This window comes from Leptinotarsa decemlineata, unplaced genomic scaffold (genome assembly GCF_025532065.1).
Source record: "Leptinotarsa decemlineata unplaced genomic scaffold, Ldec_3_MD MMD2_tig00002974_RagTag_RagTag, whole genome shotgun sequence".
In the NCBI taxonomy this organism is placed as follows: Eukaryota; Metazoa; Arthropoda; class Insecta; order Coleoptera; family Chrysomelidae; genus Leptinotarsa; species Leptinotarsa decemlineata.
In genome coordinates this window covers 4,984,993-5,009,848 of record NW_027412578.1, presented here as the reverse complement: position 1 = coordinate 5,009,848, position 24,856 = coordinate 4,984,993, and the positions used below count along the sequence as shown (strand labels likewise).

The window sequence follows — 24,856 nt, the reverse complement described above, 5'->3', positions numbered from 1 at the left end:
GAATGAATTACTATTATTATTATTATTGGCATTTCAGTGGTTGAGCCTCATTACCCATGCATCGAAATTTCGCACTTTTTTTAATTTTTTTAAATTTGTTCGTTTTTAAATGCAGAATATAGACCACTCTGAAAGAATTTTGGAGGAGAATGCGAATATTTGGTGAATGAATTATTGAGGTCTGAGGTCAACTAGATTCAGTACTAGCACTACTAGGGCCATAGAATTACCATATTATTTAGCAAACAATTTGTTTGCTAAATTATCTCGTGATTATCAGTGTACTTAGCTTACCTACAAATAAATCGTTACAAAATATAACCATTCAACCTTAATCAGATGGTTTTTCCAATATCAAATCACTTATGTAATCAATTTTGACAATCTCTATTTTTCAATTATTGATAAATTTCATATCTTATCAGTTACATGTTTACTTGGTTATTTTATACATTTCAAATTCTGAAACATTGATAGATATAATAAAGTTTTTTCATTCATATTTAATGTAAATGAATTTTCATACTTTTTATTATCAGTTCAGCATTATTACCTTCATGGTATCTACTTATTTATATTGCTCGTTTCATTGTTTATTCATCGGAGTCTCCTCATCTTCTATTTTTTGTTCATAATTTTGTTTTCTCTTCATAAATACAATATTAATATTTTCAATGAAAATATTCTGGAATTAAATGATTTTAACAGTACCTAACACAAATTAAATACAATTATAATATCAAAGATCTCCAAACGATTCAGAAATTATCTACAATGAAAGAGTTTTATGTGTATATAAGATTAATAAATAAGTAACATTCTGATCATTCCCATATTGATTTCAATTTAAGAGCCAACGGTAGACAGCTGTTTCAGCCTATTGGGCATCGTCAGTACCGGGCAGGCGGTCCTCGACAAAAGACAAAATGTGAAAAACCAAGAAAAGTAAAGTAATTGTCTTCAATCGAGGACCGCCTGCCCAGTACTGATGATGCCTAATAGGCTGAAACAGCTGTCTACCGGTGGCTCTTAAATTGAAATCAATATGGGAATGATCGGAATGTTACTTATTTATTAATCTTTTGATTTTCATGGAATAATTTTCCAGCAGCTTGACTGCATTAACCTTTCTCTACTCTTATTCCTTTATATCTTTTTTCTCGCCTCATACCGGAAGACCCAAAGCGTAAACTCAGGGGCAATTCATTTTTAAATGGATTAAAAAAATGTAAAAATGTTAAAAAAATAAACTAAAAAAAATAATTTTGGTAAAATAACATTTTTTATCATATAGATAACGTCAAAAGTGATTACGGATGATTTCATAGAAATTTTGAATCCCTACATTTTTTGTTTCGACCTTTTTGCATACCTATTTATGTTTTTGAGATATTTTCAATTTTTAATCAACTTATAGTGACTATGAGACTATTAAAGTTTGCTGAATCAAAGAACAAGGCTTCCTAAGCTTATGCAAAAAAGGAAGATGCACCGCCAGAGAACCGCGATTTATTTTCTCAATTTCTCAATTAATGGTTGCTACAAACTTCAAAGTCAAAGTCGCAAACCATGAAGAGTGAATGATGAAGACATGTTTAAAGACGGATTTCCACCAAATCGATAAAATTACAACAAAACAGCAACGGTGTCGATTTTGACAAAACAAAAACTTGAGTTGTCAAAATCAGAAACATTTTGAAGACCCTGTCGCGGGCGACTGTTTCTGTCAACATTGAAATGTCCCATAGGCAGACGGAAAGATCAAAATGTTTCTGTGTAGGCGGTCGGCGGCAACAACAAGCAACTATTCAGATAAAACATATCTGTGATTTGTACTGTTTGAAAATTTTTGGTCCCAGTACATTTAACAAGTTCTCAAATTCGTGACTGAACATTCTTAGAAAATTAGGATGATGGATCTGACCATCGATTCCTATGTCATAATTTATTCAATGTGCCATCATTTTATTCGTTCGCTACTACGCTACTACGCGACTATGGCTGATTTTTGTCTGTTTGGTGGAATTCGAGTTTGTTTTCGAAAGTGAAACAAGTTTTCAGTTTCTGATTTTGAAAACGAAACTAGTCGCAAGGGAGACCGTTTGGTGTAAACCCGTCTTAATTAAAAAACTGAATGAAGTTTACATTAGCCATTTGATAACATAAGTAAAAAAATTGCTTACCAAAACCAGCGATATCCAATACACCGATATAGTAACTAGAAGACTGGAATGGTATGCTCTTATTGATACGGTTAACAATATAATCAAAGAGGTTGCTATATACAGCTTTGGCAAGAGCATCTCTAGCGTTATTGGCTTCGTATTTCTTCAAAGGCACCATTATAACAGTGCCTTTAACCCCTCCTCTGCTGCTCTGCATAACCCTCGATACCAAAGCTTGCTTCAGTTCACTTGGATCAATTTCGAGCAACTTGGAAGCGATCAAGAGTGATTTTTCTCTGGAAGCAACCACTCTACAGCCACCCCTGGTATCTTCTGGGTTTTCTTCGAATTCAATGTTGCCAAGATGGAGGACAGCTGCCACAGTTGTGTAGATTTGCAGTCTTTCAGTGTCAGTCATACCCAAGCGGACTAATGCTTGATCCAATTCAGTGAAGCCATCTAGATCATCTAGAATTATATCCCTCAGTGGTCCGCCTTTTTTGTGGGCAGCACTCTTCTGTGCAGGATTTAGCTTTTTTTCATTTGCATTCGAAGCGAAGTATTTTGTACAGCCCATTTTCAAATACTGTGAACAAATTTTAAAGTTATGTATACCTATTATTCACAAAATATTATATTACCTGTAAATTATTTTCAAAACCAAATTACGGATTTTGAAAATGCAAAGTAGAATGTAAAATAGTGTAACAACCAGAGCCGACACAGTTCCAAAAATTGAGGAAACATGAATATAACAAAAATTTACCACTGAATTGTCTAGCAAGTTTAAAAATATCCACAATAAAAATGAATATATAAACGAAATCATGTAGAAAATCGAATTAAAACAAAATGCATATTTCAAAAAACAATTTTGAAACATTCATATCTGCACTATACCTGCACCAAAGGTTTTGGCCTGCCTGAAAACACTACTTTCCCGGCTAATGCCACGCTAGAGATTGAATTATATCCGACAGACATGTATGCAAGATATCTCAGAGGTTAGTCTCGCAGATGTATCTCTTTCATCTAGCAGCAGGAACTTGCTGAAATTATTCGAGTAGATCACCTACAGACCGGTTTCGAGGTATTACCTCTCGCCAGTGCAGGAAAGATCCGAGCCAAACAGGAAAGTGCCTCAGACTCAATTGATTTTAACGCGGCTCGATTGCATAAAAAGCTTCGTCTAAGAGAAAGATTGTTAACTAGTTACAGCTCCATCTCGTGTACAAAACATTAACTTTTTTTTCTGGACTTTTCTTCTGTTAATCTGAAAACTCTGATGATCTATTCCAGGGGTCTCCAAACTTTGAAGCCTTCGGGCCATAATGATTTTTTCAGTTTGTTCCAAGGGCCACTTTCTGCCCTTAACTATATTTCTAGACTAGGATAGTCCAAAGTGCGTTACCTAAGCAAACTTACGCTTTTTTGCATTTCAATTATTATTGTGTATTGTGACACTCGACGACATCTAGTGGCGAGTAGTGGTACTATGTACTATCTTTTTCAGCTACCCGCTAGGTGGCATTAGGCGTAATTAAATATTTGGAATTACCGCGTTGGTTCGAGAAAGTTCTGGTTCTAGCTAGTGTATTCCGATCACCTCGAGATGGCAGTAATAACTGCATATAAAAAGGATAGCGGCGCAACTGCGAGTTAGTCTGCGTAGGAAAGGCGAAGGAAGCGAAACTGTCTATTGTGAAATAAAGTAACACCCGTCAATAAAAGTATTTTGATTTGACTTATTGTTTTTATATGTGATTTGTTAGTATGGAAAAGAAGCGAAAAATCGACAGTGAATGCAAGAAGTTCCAAGAAAAATGGAACTTTCAGTATTTTGTGATTGAGTCCAGTAATAAGGCGCTATGTTTAATTTGTAATAAAACCATAGCTGTTCTCAAAGATTATAACATTAAACGACACTATGAATCGAAACATCTTCAAAGTTACTCCAAGTATACAGGAAGTTTGCGGAAGGAAAAATTCGAAGCTTTGAAACGCGGACTCAAATCGCAGCAATCTTTGTTTACCAAAGCGAATACTGAACAAGAGTCTGCAACTCGCGTCAGCTTTCGTGTGGCTCTTGAAATCGGGAAACGTGGCAAAACATTCACCGATGGAGAAATGATAAAAGAATGCTTGATTGCAGTAGCCGAAGAAATATGCCCCGAAAAGGTAAATTTATTTAAAAGTATCAGTTTATCAGCAAACACCGTGGCTCGGAGGGTGCAAGACATTGCAGAAAATATCTCATCTCAACTGTCTGACAAAAATGGACATCATGAGTGGTTTTCTCTAGCATTGGATGAGTCAACGGATGTGTCAGATACTGCTCAGGTGTTGATTTTTATTTGCGGAGTAGATAAAAGCTATGAAGTGTATGAAGAACTTCTTGATATTGATAGTATTCACGGCCCCACAACTGGGGCAGATATTTTTAAGGGAGTTGAAAATGTCATTAATAAAAAGAACCTTCGATGCAGAAATTTGAAATCTATAACAACTGATGGAAGCAAAAATATGTATGGTAAAAATAAAGGAGTGGTTGCACTTGTGTCAAAGGCTGTAGAAAATGATGGTGGTTCAAAACCATTAGTCTTACATTGTATCATTCATCAACAGTCTTTGTGCGGAAAATGTTTGGATATGTCTGAAGTTCTAAAACCAGTCATATCAGTTGTTAACTTCATCAGATCCACTGGGCTGAATCACCGACAATTCCGCGAGTTTATTCAACAGATTGGAGAAAATGATTTACCATATCATACTGCCGTACGCTGGCTTAGTTGCGGAAAAGTCTATAGTTTTTGAACTTCGAGCAGAGATCGATTTTTTTTTAAATGAGAAGCAGCGCCCTTTTGCCGATTTAGAAAATAGTGAATGGATGTGGAAGTTAGCCTTCTATGTCGATTTGACAAATCATATGAACGAACTGAATTTGAGATTGCAAGGAGAAAATCAGCTTCTCCCTGATTTATACACCAATATCAAATCCTTCAGGCAGAAAATAATAATATTTCAATCGCAATTACGTAAAAAGTTTTACCTTGCAAGTAAATAAAACCGAGTAATTATCATTATGTGTTTTCTTCTTCAACTTATCACAGCAATAGTAACAACAATTAGGTAATCATTGGCTGTTGCGGGCCAGATTGATGACAGTAAATCATTGGCTGTCGCGGGCCGGATTGATGACACTGGCGGGCCGGATTTTGCCCGCGGGCCGTAGTTTGGAGACCCCTGATCCATTCAGTCACGTAATGCGGAAATTTGTTAAATAATTTAAGATCCAGAGAATTTATTATCCATATATCAAGTCTGAACTTCGGCTATCTGAAACTTCTCGTACTTTTAGTTTCATAATTATGATAATTCAAGTGTTTGGAGAGCATAGACAAAAGTCTATGATGGCGTAAGTAGATCAACCCCAGATGAGTATCCCTCCCATATAAAAGGTGACAGAGGAGGAATAACAGAAAGTGAGAAAGTGTTTCATGGCTCAATGATTTTTTCAACTGACAAAGCAAAATGAACTATGTGGAATGTTTTCCCCATTGTCATTATCACGCTCTATTTCATTAAACCTATAATCACGTGAGTTTTTTTTTTTTAATCGAAAAGTTTTTCTTCTACAATATTTTCCCCCTCTTTTTCAACCTTGAAGGAAGTGACTACTTTAGCAAATTCAATAATTTGTGCTGGTTTCCATATATGATTTTCTTACAACACCGCATTTTGACCTGACAAATTCAACTTCTTTCATTCTGGCATCATTATCCTACTGCGCCATGTTATAACATGGCGCAGTAGGATAATGCTGCCAGAATATATCATATAACATTATCCTACTGCGCCATGTTATAACATATGGCGGATAATGATATATAGGATAATGATATATATGATACTTTTTATTTTTTACAACTTTCTCACATTATTACTAAATCTCCAAGTGTCGAACCTCAGGAACTACATAGAGTAATGTTAATTAACAATGATACAATATATGGAAAGGAGTACAACTGAATACTAAGTTCTGGAGTTCTATCCCAACACCAAACAGTGATATCAGAATTTGAATTTAACACTGTGGCAAAGCAAATTTATATAGTAAATAGATGATAAAACACGATTTATATAGATAACAAAGAGAAATTGGCCCATGATGGATCCTTGAGGTGTTTCATGATGCATAGGCCTTTGATCTGATAAATTACTCTTTACGAATACTACCTGTTCAGACACATACAACCTTTCTACAATAGAAGACGTCAAAGAAGATGACCATCAGACCTACGAGGAAACTGAGGAAGCTGGATATTTATTTCTCGAATTTACCACAAATATAATATGAATTAATCAGTTGTAAATATAACAGCTAACCAAGATTTCAAATACTTACATTGAAGTCGTCTGGTTGCGTCAAGCTCAGCTGATTCCTCAACCCTTCCGGAGCCCCTGCCATCAGCATGTAAAATATGTGGTAGCTTCTTTCGTCTCCTTCGGTAGAACAAATCCTAGATTTTTCCAAGAGATAGTGGGATATATATCCTCCAGCCACTTTGAACTTATCATCGAAATGGAGTTCGATGAACTTTCCAAACCTAGAACTGTTATTATTCCTGGTAGTTTTAGCGTTTCCGAACGCCTCCAAGACCGGATTGGCATCAAGGATTTTCTTCTCCAGAGTGCCAACTGCAGCTCCCCAGTTATCGCAGAGGAACTTCAGCAGATGCTTGGTCGATTCGGTTTTTCCGGCTCCGGATTCTCCACTGACTATTATAGATTGTGATTGTTTCAGTACATACATGTCACGGTAGGCTTTGTCAGCTATAGCGAATATATGAGGAGGTTTTTGTCCGAGGGATTTTCCTTTGTACGTTTTGATTGTTTCAGGTGAGTAGAGAGATGAAATGTCTTTGTAAGGGTTGACTGCTATCAAAATGTTGGCTACGTATGACTGAAAAATTCAAAGAAAGGAGTTTGGAGAGCTTTGCAAATTCGAGTTATGGAAAGTCATTGGAATTGTCGCAGAGTTGACCGTTTTAGAGTACTACTGAATGATACCAGTAGATCGACTCGTTAACATTAGTGTTAGTTCACTAATGACAAACTTAAAATAAAATATTGGAACATTTGAGCATCTATAACTAATGAAAATATGTCTGTCATTTTGATTTGTCATTTTATGAAATCTTTCATGTTATTCATCGATTCACTTCATATTCATTTCATGTTTACAAGTACATATTTATATCTTATGTTTTTATACAATTACCATCTTGTATTTTATAGAAAGTCTTGATGAAGAAAATGAACAATTTTGAAAGCTCGACTGAATCGAATTTATTTTATTTCTTCATTTGAAAGAGAATAAAGATGAATAAAAAAATAATATACTGAAAATATGTACGTTTTTTTTTTTCAAAGAAAATATTCAACACCGAATTTCTCGATAACAAACGTACCAATTTTGAAAAAAAAAACAGAGATGCTTTATTGGATACCCTTCGTTTCTTAATAACGGAAGAGGAAGTTTTTGTAGGAATGCTCTGTATAAATATGTCTTATTTTGCATTTTTGGTAAGCCTCTCCTCCAAGGGGAACGCTAGATTGGATAATGTGTAAGAAGAACGCCTTTAAGCGTTTTTTTTTCCAACACAATGAAAAAATTGTTATTATCAATATCGACGCATTGTTTATTGTTTCCCAGTTATAAACCATACCACAGTATACTATGACAAGACTATACATATTGTCATTGAATGATTGGCCGAAACCGAAAATTCCTATTTTCATTCACATCAGCAATTAAATTTGATTTACGAGTATGTTATATTTGTCTTATGGAATCTCAGAATACTTACATATATTTTGTCAGCATAATACCGAGTACGTATATTGTTGAGTAAAGTCCCTTCATTCAGATACATCATTTCACCTAAAATGATTATCATTTATTAAAATTGTTCTTGAAGATTTTTCAACATGTTTTTTAAAAAATATAGTTTGTATTACAGGGCGGGTACTCACAATTGTCCTCATAGTCCTTGTCCTTATCTGGGTTGGCAGTGAAAATTTCATTGAATGGAAGCACCCTTTTAGGAAATTTAGAACTTAAAGGTATTACTTCGGCTCCATCTGCAAGGATTTCTGTGATTCTACCCAAGACGTAACCTTCGGTATGGTCACGAGCCCACACAGTTTCCTGCATGTTTTATTCTGAAACAAAAAAAAATATTGATGATGCCATCAGTGAAGTAGCTAGTGAAATTTGTATAATTTCAAATGAAGCATTACTGTGGCCCCATTTTCCGGTAGAAAACATGATTTCAGAACAACAAAATTGTCTTCATCATTATCAAACAGTGAAGTCAAAATTTATGATTTTTGAGATTCAGAGTAATTTTGTGAAACTTGTCGTTAATACTGATCACAAAGTATATTGAAATATTCGATTTTCAAAAAATTGGGGCACTAAAAAACAATACGAGTAATAGTTATCGAAAAGTATGTTTTGAAATTGTCAAAGTTTAGTCGGAATTACGTAATTATTTATTTTTCTTCAACGAAGTCTCCTTTGGAAAAAATGAATCTCAAGAAATTGTAGTAATGTAAACAATGTAAGCTGTCAAACGATAAAGGCTACGTCATCAATTTGTGGGACAGAATTTTGTTTTTATTTTTTTATGTGGTATTATAAAAAATTCAACCCTCAATTAACCCTTGTATAACCAATCCCTATTTTTCACAGCCATTTTAGAAATTTTATCATTTTTAACCTTGATCATAGATCAGTTATTTCCGCCAGGAGTATACCGGTGTCACTTCTCACTCAGTAAACAGAAAGGAGTAGGGATGAGAACGAAGCCGGTCTCATTTCTCGGTCACACAATAATCCTTCTCTCACTCCCTACACAGTTTTCGGCCACTATTATTGTTTATCCATCGGACGTAGATACAGTTTGCATTGCCACTGAAGCTGTGAATTATCCAATTGTGTTTGCCAGGCATGCCAACGCATAATTTAAAACTGAAGGTTGGATTGTTCCGTAATTTGAATCCACCACGGCTGTGCAACGACTCGCGATTAGTCATTACAAGATTAATGAACAACGTTGTCGAAGCCAGTATTTTGAATATCAAGTTCCGAGGTCAAAACCTAATAATACCATTAATTCCTATTATACCTACAGATGTGCCAATTTATTTTGAACGTGTGCGATTTACAATTAGATTGACATTTGCGATGACTTCAATCAGTCCCAAGGCCAAATAATATCTGTTAGTGGCTTGGATTTGAGCATCATGTTTTTCGCACGGACATTGTACCATTGAAAAATATTGTACACACTATAGCATGAAGGCGTTAATATTATTTGTAAGTGTTATTGTTCTGATAGAAATGCTTTTTGTGGCAAAATAACGTTTGCCGGGTCGCTAGTGAAAGTATATATTTTATCGCATGTACATTCTCTCGCCGGACCAAATGTATAGCTCTTTCGTCACTTCCGACATTTTTATGTTTAGTATTCCAGGAATTTATTGTTTCAAAGTTCACCATGATTTAAGAATTTCAGTTTTGATAGAGATTGAATAAAACATACTTTCAGCAAGTTGTAAGAAACGTCATTGACATTTTCGATAAATGAATTATGCTCCTACGAAATATCCCTGTTGACATCTGCCAATCTGCCTTTTCAATAATTACTATTAATTAATAATATGTATTTTCTTTTGATTCAGTAAGTTTCATTATTTTTTTCCATCGTACAATCGAATCGAGTATATGTATTATATGAAGTAGCGGACATCGATGTTTCGGAAAGAGACACTTGTCTTATTACCTCTTCAGCACCAATTTGGACGACATTACAAGATGAAGCACTCAATTCATTCAAATTGATGCTAAAGAGGCAATAAAAATAGTGTCTTATTTCGAAAAATTGATGTCCGCAATTGAAATAGCAGTGTTCCAAGTAAGTGAAGTTTTACCTCTTTCATTTATTATATTGTGTAGCAATCCTGTGAATAATATCTGATTCAATTCCATAACGAATGTTTGGAGTTCAAACTGAATGAGAAAAATGGTTTTTTGTATAATTCAATGTTCATATGAAAGTAGTTGTTTCCACAGAGTTTTTTCTTCCAGTTTGTGTCTGAAAGTTACTTCTTTGCAAGATCTACACATCTATATAAAGGGCTTATTTTGAAATTAATTGCTTTCTTATTTTTTATTAAGTTTCCCGCATTTTTTGTAAAGAGTAATAAGATGATAAAGTAATAAGAGTGAAAGCGTCTGTTTTAGAATTGAAGATGAGAAAGAAACGGAAATTCAAAGTTAGAAATTATGCATCAGAAAATATAATGCCTCAAGTCACAATGGAACACACAAAACACGGCATATTGTGATAAGCATTCATTCACCAAGCACCTGACATGAGAACAATGAATAATACTCACGTAGCCACAATAACTTCCAGCTTATTGATAGGACGTATGTTCTACTTCATCAAGGAAGACAATAAATTGTGGCTAGACCTCAAACATGTTAGTTTGTTAATTCTTAATATATGCGGCAAAATCGAATAACAGAATTTCCTCCTGTGAAAAAGACATGAACTGAAAAACTTCAAATTTTTTCTTTAGATTATCCTGTCTAAAGACATCTGAAGGTCAGCCTTTACAAAAAACTCCCAAATAAGTATCAACAAATAACTTCAGTTCTTGATATTTGACAAAAACTGAATTTCTCATGGATGGGGTGCTTTTACGATGATGTATACACATTGCCAAAATTCTTGGACCCCCCTCGTAAATTGTAAAACAAAATATTTATCATGGCTGGTTTTTTGTACATTTCATCTTTATTTCTTTCACCTGTGCTAAGCATGCCTTACAAAAACAATTCCCTCTAATGTTAAATATCAATGTTTAAAAAGTGGTTCGATTGTTGATTTCCTCCTTTTCAAAACTCTATGAGAAAATAATAGGTAATAGAATTTTGATGTATATTGAACAAAATGACCTATTCTGCAATAATCAACATGGTTTTAGGAAGAGTAAATCAATTGAATCTGCATCTTATCAACTATTGAACTATATTTATGCACAAGTGGATAATAATAACCTAGTTTTTTCACATTTTTTAGATCTATCAAAAGCATTCGATACTGTTTCTTCCAAATTTCTATTGAAAAATTACTAGTAATGGGTTTTCCCAATATTATGTTGTGTTGGATAGAATCGTACATGGAAAACCGTAGTTTGGTGGTTAAATGTAATGGAATTACATCAGTTCCTTATGATGTGAAACTAGGTGTTCCACAAGGGTCTGTTCTAGGTCCATTGTTATTCTTGACTTTTATCAATGACTTGCCTGAATTCATATCAGATTGTCACATAACTATGTACGCTGACGATACTACAATCACTGTTTCGGGAAAAAATGAGAATGAATTATCGATGAAAATTAATTTAGTTATTGACGAATTCAGTAGTTGGTGTCAACGTAACAAACTGATTTTAAATGAATCTAAGTCAGTGCTGATGAAAACATTTGTTAGGAGGGATTTCTGTTGTAATTTAGTCACTTTGAATGCCATAAAAATATCAAAAGAAGTTGATTTTCTTGGAACTATTTTAGATGAGAATCTCACCTGGAGAAGTCACATACAAAAAGTGTGCAGTAAACTCAATTTTGCTCATTATTCGATTAAACAGTTAAAACATTGTTTATATAGGTTTGGTTTACTAAATGTTTACTTTGCGAATGCATACTCCCACATTAGTTTCAACACAATGGCTTGGGGATGTGCAAAGGAATTTTCTAGAGTTTTCATCTCTCAAAAACGACTGATATTCAACCTGGGGTACCAAGAAAGTTGTAGACCCGTTTTCAAAAGAGAACGCTTGTTGACTGCACCCGCAATTTATATAATGAAATGTGTCATTTTTGTGCACAGGAACCTTGACTTGTACATAACGAACTTGAACATTCACGGTCGTGATACTCGCCATGCTACTGCTCTGAGGGTCCTTTCACATAAGAGTGATCATTTCAAAAAATCTCCATCATATAATGCCATAAATTTTTATACCAGACTGCCACTGTCTATAAAGAGGTTGAATTCTGCAAATTTGTTCAGTAAGAAAGTTAAAACTTATTACTGGACAAATGTTACTACAGGCATAAGGAATATTTAGAGGATTCTTTCACAGAAGAATAATAAGATATATAATCTTTCTAAATTTTCACTTGCCATTTTGCTTTAGTTTCAGTGTTCTGACTGGCGATTTTATCTTTTTTTTTAATATATGTGTGTACATGTTTGTAAATATATATGTGAATATATATATATATATATATATATATATATATATATATATATATGTATATATATATATATATATATATATATATATATATATATATATTGCAATTATGCCTGGGAATATAATTTCAGTGTTCCAAAGAGCAAGAATAGTGGCTTTGCATGATGAGGATGTGCCGAATCATAAAATCGCGGATAGACTAAGAATTCCCCGCGCTTCAGTTATCCGAATAATACATTCGTACCAGGAAGCTAACAGCGTTGACTGAAGACGTGGGACTGGGCGTCCTAGGGTAACTAATGCAAGAGAAGATCTGTATCTAGCAGGATATTTACGAAAAAATCGAACCATAACAGTCTCAGCAGTCCGAACTCATTTGAGAAGAACGTTTGGTCGATTAATTTTCAGTACCACAATACGACGGAGACTTGCTAAGAGCCAATTTGCAATCCAGGAGGCTATTAAGAGTACCCAGGCTACTTCCCAGACACACAGCCGCTCGTCTACAGTGTGCACAGAAACACAGAGACTGGCTTTTAGCTCAGTGGCGAAATGTCCTTTTATCGGACGAAACCAGATTTGGTTTAGTTAGTGATATTCGGCGACACAGAGTTTGGAGAGGGCCAGGGCGACAAGAAAAACTATATTTTGCTATAGAAGTCGTTCCATACCAAGGAGGATCAGTAATATTTTGGAGAGGCATCATGCATGGTCGTCGTACGCAGCTTATTCCCATTCCGGATACTATGACAAGGGTTAGATATGTTCGAAACATTATCGAACCAATTGTTTATCCTCTCCGGAATAAAATTGGAGCCAATTTCATTTTCATGGATGACAATGCTAGATCACATCGCACAAGAATTGTACAAAATTCACTAGAGATTGAGAATATTCAAAGATTACCTTGGCCAGCAAATTCACCAGATATGAATCCCATTGAGCACATGTGGGATTCCGTTAAATGAGCAATCTCAAACAGAATTAATCCTCCTAGCACCCTCCCGGAGCTCACAATCGCGGCCCAAGGAGAATGGAACGACATCCCAGCAACGCCCTTATTGTTTCCATGTACAAGCTAGTTGATACCTTACTACAGAACAGAGGAGGACACATCGAATATTAATGCATTTTTAATTTTACTCTAAAATGGTTTTCTTCTACATTTCAGATTCTGGTAATCATTTTATTATGCGCTATTTTTCGTTTGTATTTTTTTCTTGTACAGTTAAAATTAAATTCAGCCAATTTGCATTGGTTACATAACCAAATTGAATGTACTTTGTAAAACACTTCTCAACTCATGATAATAGTATCTCACTTAGACAAACATAAGGAGGTCCAAGAATTTTGGCGAATCTTTAATATGAGTTGGGGTTATGAAAACATTATTTGAGATTTGATTTGAGATTTGAGACATTGAGATATTGTGTATAATATTCTGTAAGATATTTTTTTATTGTATATAATTCTTCATTAACGGGGCCAATTAAAAGTTTGCATCCCATATCTTCCGACAAACATGAAAATTTACCTAATTATTATTATATCCGACAGGCATTTATGCAAGTTACCGTATAATTCAATGTCCATCGTGGTGCTAGCTGGAAAAGTAGTGTTTTCCGTCAGGCATTCATAAGATTCTACTATGTAAGAACGTTGGGAAAGATTATTGTTTCGAAATTTCATGTCGAAATATTAATTTTTCAAATACAATCATTTGTTTGATTTGATACTTTGACTTTTAAATCACACCACTCAATTTTTTGTTAAATAAATTCTCAAAATTATTCAAAAACTGAATGTTAAAGCGGGGCACCATAAACTCCTTTTAAAAATTTACATAAATTGGTAGAATTTCAAAAGTCCTCTTCCTAATAGTCATATATAATTTCAGTCAACATACAAATAAAATTCAGTTCCAGTGTCAACTTAGAAATTATGCCCATGTCTGTCCTTCCCGTAAATTAGATGAATTGCATGATTGTAGCGGAAATTACTTCAGAAAGGGTAGCATACTTTCCCGGTCGAGATAGACGTGTAGTTCCGGTTATCAAAATCAGATCTAGCGGATGTACGAGAGCTAGTCACAATGATTCAGTCGGAGTCATGGTCATTTAAGTATTGAGTTCATCAAAGAGCACAAATATAGCATGAGATTCGAACAACACTACTGGACAATACAAAAAGGAAATTATTAGTATTTTTACTTGAAAAAGAGGATTCAGAGTACCGGTTATTACTTGGAAATATGAAACACAATTTAGTTATATTTTGTTCTGTATATCGCTTGTTCTCCAGAAACATCGAGATTTCAATTCAGTAAAAACATAAAGTTGAAACAGGTGGTCCAGTGATTATTGAAATTCCCAAATCTGTGATGAAAAAAAAACCATACATACAATATTCATGTAACATCAATAATTTCCTACACGAATGTAACATTTTCAGTAATAACCACGAATATATATGATGGAGATCAACCCACAGTGTAATTATTCTTTTTACTCAAAATATTACAGACTCAAAGAGAAAATACTTAGCACTCGGTATGTTATTAGAGCTAGTAAAAGTATTTGACTGTGGCAAATAGTAGTAAGCATGGGAATTCATATACAGTGAGTCCCAAATTGTTCCCTTCTAATGTAAAACTCATCCCATCTCAATCCTGGATAACACAGACCAAATTCGAAAAAAATCTCGTAGGGAAAGTAGTTCAGAATGACATCATTCACTCGAATATAAATGTATGCCCTTCTATCGCTCAAATTACTATTATTCACTCTTGAGGCTAATTTTCCCATTTTTACTTCATATAGATCAAAATAATGAGTGAACCAAATAATTCAAGTTATTCCGACGTAAAACGTGAGTCATTCGAGAATTCAACGAATGATTTCTGCTGTTTTCAAATCAAGTTTCAAAACCTGTTTTTATTAGCGCCCTCTAAATATTTTGTGTTCTAACTGAAGAGCAAAATGCAGACAAACCAGTTTCTTTTCCAATTTCTACTGTGATTCTACTGTGTCATGGTATATACAATACAATACTTTATTTTTCCTGAGACTTTTTTACAAGCATGGAAATCGTCAGATACACAGTAAAGATTGGAGTTGAAAAATACAAGTGATAAAATATGGAACATACATAAAAAAAATTAAATCAATAGTAGATGTAGGAGATAATTATATAAAACAATTAAAAAATACATAGTATAAACAATAGAATATTAACAAGCAAACAATCGTGATGTCAAGCAGCCAGATCAGTTTGAAAATATTCATCAAGTGAATAAAAGGCATTTTTGTAGAGAATATTTTTAACGCTATTTTTGAAATTAATGGGATTTGAAATTTTCTTAATGAATGTTGGCAGTTTATTGAATATTTTTATAGACATAACATGAGGTCCGTTTGATACAGATGTTAATTTGTATACTGGAACTATCAGATTATAATTTTGCCTGAGAGTATAACCAGCAGCTATGCGAATAGTATCCCTTTGCTGAAACTCATGGTAATGATTCTTAATGTGACACAATTTAAAATATACATGGATATCACAGTTAAAATTTGTAACTCAGTAAATAACTGCTTACAAGAATCGCCATATTTTTTAAAACACATGGTTCTTAGTATCTTTTTTTGAGCAATCAACAGATCATTCAATTTGCTGCTGTTACCGTAGCAGACTAAGCAATAATTTAGACTTGAGTGAGCATAGTCATAGTAGTAACTTAATAAAATATTTATTTGGACAGAATTTTTGAGATTCCAAATGACGAAACAATGCTTGGATAATTTTATAGAAATAGAGTCAATATGATCATTCCAGGATAATTGGGAGTCAATGTTCAACCCTAAGAATTTGACTGATTTTTTCTGCACAATAGATTTAGTATTAGCTCTAACTAATATACTGCAGTCCATTTCTCTAAGCGAGAAAGCGATTGTATTAAATTTATTGCTATTTAGTACGAGGCCGTTTCTGGCGCAGTAATTAAGCATATTAGCAACTGCAATATCAGCCTGGTCAGATAACCCTTCACAAGAAGAACTCAATAAGAAGGACGTATCATTAGCAAACTGTACAGTACAATGTTGTTGATTAATATTAGAGATGTCGTTGACGAATAAGAGAGAGAAAGAGTAGGACCCAGGACACTTCCTTGGGGAACACCTGTTAATATGTTACGATTTTCAGAATGATATATTCCAGATTTGAGCCTAACCGTAACAGATTGTGATCTGCCAGTCAGATAAGTCTTAATCCATTTTAGACTTTGGCCGTGAATTCCAGTATCATAAAGTTTATCGAGGAGAAGTTGATGGTTGATGGTATCAAATGCACGTGACAAATCAAATAGAATACTGATCGATTTTTCGCAATTTTCAAATTTGGATAAAACATGATTGGCCAGAGAAAGAGTAGCATCTTGGGTGGATAAACCAGATTGGAATCCATATTGGCTTTTGCGAGTAGGTTAATACTTTTTACAGAAGGATACAAGTCTGATGATGAAAATGAAGGCAGTAATGCAATACCTCTGTAGTCTAGCGACTGAAATGAACGCATAGCAATGTACTTACGAAGCCACGCGCAACGGCGACCGGCGAAATGTACCGAGCGAACCGCGTGGGCGACTTGCGACGCGGCGGGCGAGCAAAACAAATGCATGCATTAGTACGGCGCGAGCCACGGAGTCGAGCGGCAGTCGTGGCGAATAGTGCAGTGATCAAACGAGTTTAGTTGTTTTCGCCGCGAAAAATGAACACCGAGACTTTATATCTATAGAATAAATTCATTGTTAGCGTTATGTACTATGTGAAAAAAACCTGAAACAGGTCGATTTTTATTCTTAAATTGACAATTTACAGTATGAAAATATTATCCCCCTCCAGCACCGCTTCTGAATTATAAGCACCCCCTCAAAAATTTTAAATAGCAAAGGGGGTCGTGTGGCACCTTGTTGGAAAGGGATTTTAGTTCTATGTTCAGCAATATGAAGTTTTTTAAGTTTAGTGCAATCATAACTGAGAAAATTAATTTTTACAATTAAATTAAATGTTCAGAATGACCACCATTATTCACTTCTTGACATTAACCTGATCTATTAAACAGACCATCCCTGTAACACGCTCCTTACTAACCTTGAATCCTGGAAAAAATCTTTGAAGATACTAAAATATTAGACAAAAAGCCAAATAAACAATTGATATGAATCTAGTAGGCTGCTGTCATTTAGGTATTTGAAGTTACTAAAAGACGTCAGTAAAATAGTTGTATGGCTCATTTGTCCGAGACTCAAAGAATAGACATTTTAATCATGATTGGTCGTGGTAACAAAACAAGAACTCAAAAGGAGGTTTGTGAAATTTTTAATAATAAATACCCTGGTCAACACGTGTCGCAGTCTACAGTTAGCAAAATTGAAAAAAAAAATCGTGCAACTGGACATGTAAAAAATGTTGGAAAACCAGGTAGAAATGTTGAATTTACTGATGAAAAAAAGTTAGATGTTCTTCTAGAGATTGACGAAAATCCGCATAAGACAACTCGAGAACTTGCCGCCGACAATGATGTAAGTAAATCATCTATTTTGAGAGTTTTGCATAAAGAAAAAGTTCAGTTGGTTTAGGAGTTAAATGAAGATGATCCTGATAGAAGGCAAGAATTCTGTGAATTGATGATGGACAGAATGAACGCAGATTTGCAGTTCATAAACAAAATAGTGTTTTCTGATGAAGCGACGTTTCATTTAAACGGAACGGTTAACAGACAGAACTGTAGATATTGGAGCAGAGAAAATCCTCACTGGATGTGTGCGACCCACACTCAATATTCTAAAAAAGTTAACGTTTGGGCTGGTATCATTAACAATAAAATTATTGGCCCTTATTTTTTTGAGGGCACTGTTAATGGTGAGGTTTATGTAGATTTTTTTATTAATTTTAAGTGCCTACATCACAAATACATTTTCCTGATGGTAATCATCCAAATGAGATAGATCGAACTATTTACTACCAACAAGACGGAGCTCCACCGCATTTTGCACGTATAGTTAGAAATTATTCAACCGAGGTTTTTTCCAATAGGTGGATTTGAAGACGTGGAACGATCCAATGGCCGGCTAGATCCCCCGATTTGACTCCTCTCGATTACTTCTTATGGGGTTATTTAAAATCTAAAGTAGTAAGAAATTAACAAAATAACCCCCGAGGTCATACAAAATGTTGTACGAGAATTCCAAAATCGCCTCGGTTATTGTCAAGAAGTTAATGGTGGTCATTTTGAACATTTAATTGAATTGTAAAGTACATTGAAAAATACATTCTAAATATTATGTGGCATTATTATCTTCAATCTACGTAATGTTTTGTGATACCTAGAGACATTATCAAAATTTTACATCCTAAAAATCAATTTTCTCAGTTATGATTGCACCAAACTTAAAAAACTTTATAGTGCTGAACAGAGGACTAAAATCCCTTATAATTCTTATAATGCTTATAATTCAGAAGGGGTGCTGGAGGGGGATAATATTTTCATACTGTAAATTGTCAATTTGAGAATAAAAATCGACTTGTTTCAGGTTTTTTTCACATAGTACATAATAACAATTAAAATGAATTTATTCCATACATATGGACCGCACTGTATATAGTAACGAATAGAATACCTACATATAAGTACCATCGAAAAGACTGTCTGATTATTATGCTTCAAAATGATTGAAAAGAACAAAAAAGACTGATAAAAAAGTTAGAAATTCATTTTTCATTCTACCGTCAATTACAAGTTAGATGTTTTTTGTTTTAGTTGTACAAAAAACTACTGTCATATAATTTAGATTTTTGCAATAAATAACATAATTTTCATGAAATATTAATATTCAGGGTAACATTTAATTAGCTGGTAATATTTTGGGCAAAGATAGTTCCAAATAAATTTAGTTATAAAAAATCCGTTTGCGACCATTACTTTCTTGGAAAAAGTTGTTCATACTGATGGATACTGTAGGTAATTATACATAGGTATATAGATAAATACGTGATGTAGATTAATATAGATGGATATGTTTAGATAGGTAAGTACATATCTGTCAAAAACAAATTTTCAGCGGCATTTAAAATTCTTTTTGCATCAACTTCTTTATCCAATTCTGGTTGAATATTCATGAGAATATAATCGAAGGTTTCAATACTCATTCTGGTATACTCAAAAAAAATTTCTGGATATAATCTGTATTTCTCGTATTTCTTGTGGAGTTCTCCATCTATACCCCGATCTTTATTCAAATCATGTACTCGACAATCTCTTCCAAATATTAGGTCTTCAACCAAAAAACTATTACTTTCTAAGCAATATCGAGATAATTTCGATAGACATTTCGCTGTCGGACTACTGGTCGCGGCGGCAAACGTGACTGCCCGTGGCCTGCAAACGGTGCCGCGCGAATGGTCGCCTCGCTTCGATCCCCGTGGCCAATTTTATTATTTGCACGTGCTGTTGAATGCTATATCATCCGTCCGTGGTGATTTGGCAAAAGAGACTGAATAAATGACAACTAATTTTACAGATATAGTTTCAACATGACGGCCGTTATTAATTGTTAAAGTTCGGAACCATTCCGGTGCCTTATCATTTTTATATAGACTTTTTTTCAAATATGTCAGTATTATCGATGTCAGGTGTAAGCACACCTGGTATTTATTTCTTTATTTCAGTAGAGCAGGATGATAGACAACCTGTTAAATATTTTGTCATGAATATCGTTACAACTATCCTAAAAAAACATACATAATTACGTGAAGATAAAACTCCAATATTTTCTTGAACCTTGCACTAATTCATACACAGGTTACACTCTGGCACTACGTGTACTAAACCATTAATATGTTCGCCTCCGACGATAAAGATTAGTTATTATAAAAGTGCAGATAAAATGCTGATAACATTTTATCGAATCTAATTCCAGTTATTGGTCTTAATGAAAAAAACATTCCATTTGTAACTAATAATAGATACGACAGAATACAGTAATAGATTCAATCGAGTAAATCAGTAAAGATAATTACAATTATTGCAATCAAACTATCGATAAACGTCCTACTAACAATTGAGATTGATAAAGTTGTACAGTAGTTGAAATCGATGTTCAAACCAACACAAATAAAAGCTCAAATCTGAGAAATATTTATGTGATGGAATTGGCCGATACTTGATGATACAAAACCGCAACACGTGTTTCGTGTCAGAAGAAGTTATTGTATAGCGAAACACGTGTTGCAATTTTGTAAACTGTTCAGTGAATATCTCACAATAAAGTGTTACTTCAATATAAAAAATATTTGTCAAAAGCTCTCAACATATAACACATCCTTTTTTAATTCAACGGTCCTGTGTAATACTCATTATACAGGGATGACGATGTCTCAAGGAGGTGCAGAGATAAACCTTATACAGAGTGGACCAACGAAAACATCTTGATGTTAAAACCGAATTTCCTCGGAACAATTTGCATTTCTGTCGCGAATCGCAAAATAACTGTTGCATTGAGCATTGATACAGGGTCTTCCATTAGGCGTTTTGTATAGGTATTTAAATTTAAAAAAACAAAGCTTGTGAGATATCATCGAATTTTTTTATTCGTTAGAAAGACCTATTGATGCAATTATGCGTAGATCAAAACATCATTCAAATATTCACCACGGCTTTTCTAGGTGGAGCGTGCAGAATATCCAATGTGGTATGAGCTGTGTGGACGTAGCGCCATTCTGTTGAAATTTGTTTCGGGAAACCTAAGCCTTCAGAAGCACGTCATCAAAAATAAGACGTGAACCAAATTCTTGGGATTATGGATTGATAATACCCTGAAGTTTGATGAACACGCAAAACATGTCACCAAAAACTTGCATATGGCTGCTACGCTATCAGTGTCACCACCAAGGAGTTGGAAATAGGAGCCGGAAAAACATCTTACTTTTCATTAGTAGAGTCTCTTCTGAGGTATGGTATCGCTTTCTGGGGTTTATGTTGATTCAATCAGTATTTGTTCTACAAAAAAGGTCGATAAGATATATATGTAGAGCCAAGCGTTTGGACCACTGTAGATCACTCTTCATCAAGAGTAGAATAGTAACAATCTACTACATCTTCATTCTAGAAACAGTATGTCTAATTCAAATGAGAAAAAATACTTTTCCTTCCGAAAGAATATACAGGGCTTTTCATGATGAGCGGTAATTAGCCGTTTCTGACAAACTATTCAACGGATCAACCTGAAAATTTCACAGTATGTATAAATCAATATGACCTGCACGCCTAAAATATTTCAGATGAAGCGGCATTGTCGCTTCTACTATAAAGTAGCGGCTTCTTTGATTTTTCAAATGGAACACCCCGTATATAATATCATATTATGATTCATTATCACTTTGTCAACAAATTCATATACTATTTCCCTATACCTATCTATTACCGTTTAGAAGATATAAATTAATTTCGATATTTTCTATACCAAACATGAACTTTTATAAATGCTGATAATCTTGAACTCTCTTGCACTAAAACGATCAAATTTGAAATAGAGTGGAGTGATACTATGAGGATCTTCACTCCGAGTCATATTTTCATTTGCCTCATACAGGGTCTTCAAAAAATGCAGATACTTTGATCTCATGAAAAAGTGAGTGGAACTCAATTTTTTCAAATGGAACACCCTGTATATTTCAATATTTTTAAGCTCTACATCCAATTGGTATGTACCTACTTTAGAAAAAGTTACAATTTGTATACATTGAGGTATTGGTCCCTAACATACAACAGTACACATTGATATTTTTTAATAGTGTGCTTTGGAAAAATGAATAAACCAATTATTTAACGTCAGACTTTCGTTGGTGGTTTTGACTGATTGTGATAGCTACCAATTATAATACAATAATGTCAAGATTAGGTTACAGTAATGAAGATTTCTTGTCATTCATAAGAAGACTAAAGTGGATGATGATGACAATGGTATAACAGTTTTGGGATACTTTCATGCATTTCCAAATGCTTCTCTGCACGAAGCTGAAAGAGAGATAGGTATACCCTACGTGACAATTTGTCGAATTCTTAATAAGCTTAAATGGCATCCCTATAAGTTCTACTGTGTCCAACATTTGAAAGAGGCTGATTTACCTCGTAGAGTGAAATTCTTTGAATGGTTACTTGTCAAGACTCAAGAAGATGAACATTTCCTTGACAATATCATATGGACAGATGAGGCCAAGTTCACAAATAATGGAGTTCTCAATAGACACAACAGTCATTATTGGGCGCCAGAAAATCCCCATGTTGTCCGCCAAAGGCGTTTTCGAAAAAGATGGCAATTCAATGTATTTTGTGCCATAAAGAATGAGTCAATTTTTTATATCGAGTTTTATGAATTTGAATGCATCAAAATATGAAGATTTACTGAGGAATGGAATTCAAATGATTTTAAATAATAGACCAGGAAGAGAACGTGTATGGTACCAAATGAATGGTGTTCCACCCCATAATTCTCATTCAGTCAGCGAAGCTTTAACCGCAATCTTCGAAGACAGATGGATTGGTAATAATGGACCTTTTCGTTGGCCTCCTAGAACACCAGATGGCAATCCATTAGATTATTTCGTGTGGGGTTTCATTAAAAATATGGTTTACTCTACTCCAATAACAACAATGGAAGATATGAAATCGAGCATTACAACTGCTTTCAATAGTTTGACTCCAGACTTGATCAGAAGTGCTACACATGACAATCTTTTGAAGAGATTACATGTTTGTTTAAGTAGAGGTGGAATGTGTTTGAACATATTCTGAAATACACTGACGATTAAATTAACTCATTAATTTATGGGTTTATTATTTTCAGTTCGTGTTTCAGCGTTAATAAAACTATTGTTTGAAGAGAAGTTTCATTCTATGGTTGAGGAGTATTTTAATAATTATCTTTTCATTGTATTATCTGTGATATTGAGAAACATCAAACGAAATCTGTTTTACAAAAATGAGTGATGAACAAGGAAACCATGTCAATTTCCGTTTGAAACAGATTATCTCGAAAACGGTTCAAAATAGAAATAGTATTATCTGAACAAAGTTAATCTAAAATTGGATGTAGAGCTCAAAAATGTTGAAATATACAAGGTGTTCCATTTGAAAAAATTGAGTTCCACTCATTTTTTCATGAGATCAAAGTATCTGCATTTTTTGAAGACCCTGTATGAGACAAATGAAAATATGACTCGGCGTGAAGATTCTCATAGTATCACTCCACTCCATTTCAAATTTGATCGTTTTAGTGCAAGAGAGTTCAAGATTATCAGCATTTATAAAAGTTCATGTTTGGTAAAAAAAATATCGAAATAAATTTATATCTTCTAAACGGTACTAGATAGGTATAGGGAAATAGTATATGAATTTGTTGACAAAGTGATAGTGAATCATAATATGATATTATATACGGGGTGTTCCATTTGAAAAATCAAAGAAGCCGCTACTTTATAGTAGAAGCGACAACGCCGCTTCGTCTAAAATATTTTAGGCGTGTAGGTCATATTGACTTATGCATACTGTGGAATTTTCAGGTTGATCCGTTAAATAGTTTGCCAGAAACGGCTAATTAACGCTCATCATGAAAAGCCCTGTATAACACCCCGCAAAATGTCAATATACCTCTGCCAAAGCCAACTTCAACATTAACAAAAAATTCCATATTATTTGAGAGTAGGAAGATATTCAATCATCTACCATTTGAAATGAAAAGTATAATTGAGTCAAAAACATTCCGAAAACGTGTGAAGGAACTTTTACTCGGGAAAGCATATTATAGCTTGGAAGAATATCTTGAAGACAGATTTTGAGTAGGTACTTGAACATTTCAGGTCGAACCGACTGATTTATTTATTTCATCTATACATGTAAATCATTTCTTAACTGCTTTGTAGAATCTTATGGCATGTCTACATGTAGCGTTAGAATCTATATTGTTCCATTGTCACTGTGAATTGTCTGTTTTTTTATTTTGTAGCGTTTATAAAAACCTACTGTAATTTTCATTTAATCTTTATTTCACCGAAGGTAATCCTAGTTGATTTTAAAGAAAGTTTCCTGAGAAGTAGGCAATCCAATTTACACCTTTTGCCTCGCTAAGATTTTCACTTCCCTATACACATATGATAATTAGTTTCTGGTACAGATTGATACATTTTCTTTCCAATAGTACCGATTCATTCGGATCCCTTCGAGGTAGATTTTCTATTTTCGTTAAACCGAAAGTCAGGAATGAAGTGTTGCCAAAATTATTTGGGTGAATTCCTCAG

At 34.1% G+C, this 24,856-nt stretch overlaps 1 protein-coding gene across 1 annotated transcript in view; it reads right to left on the bottom strand.

Annotated features, from left to right (window-relative positions):
* The window catches only part of jar (Myosin heavy chain 95F jaguar), a 74,869-nt gene that overhangs the window by 17,636 nt on the left and 32,377 nt on the right, over positions 1-24,856 (bottom strand). Inside the window, 4 exon segments of the mRNA XM_074177328.1 lie at positions 2,184-2,751; positions 6,571-7,128; positions 8,036-8,109; positions 8,202-8,390. Of these exon segments, the coding sequence (XP_074033429.1) occupies positions 2,184-2,751; positions 6,571-7,128; positions 8,036-8,109; positions 8,202-8,382 (1,381 nt within the window). The 5' untranslated portion in view covers positions 8,383-8,390.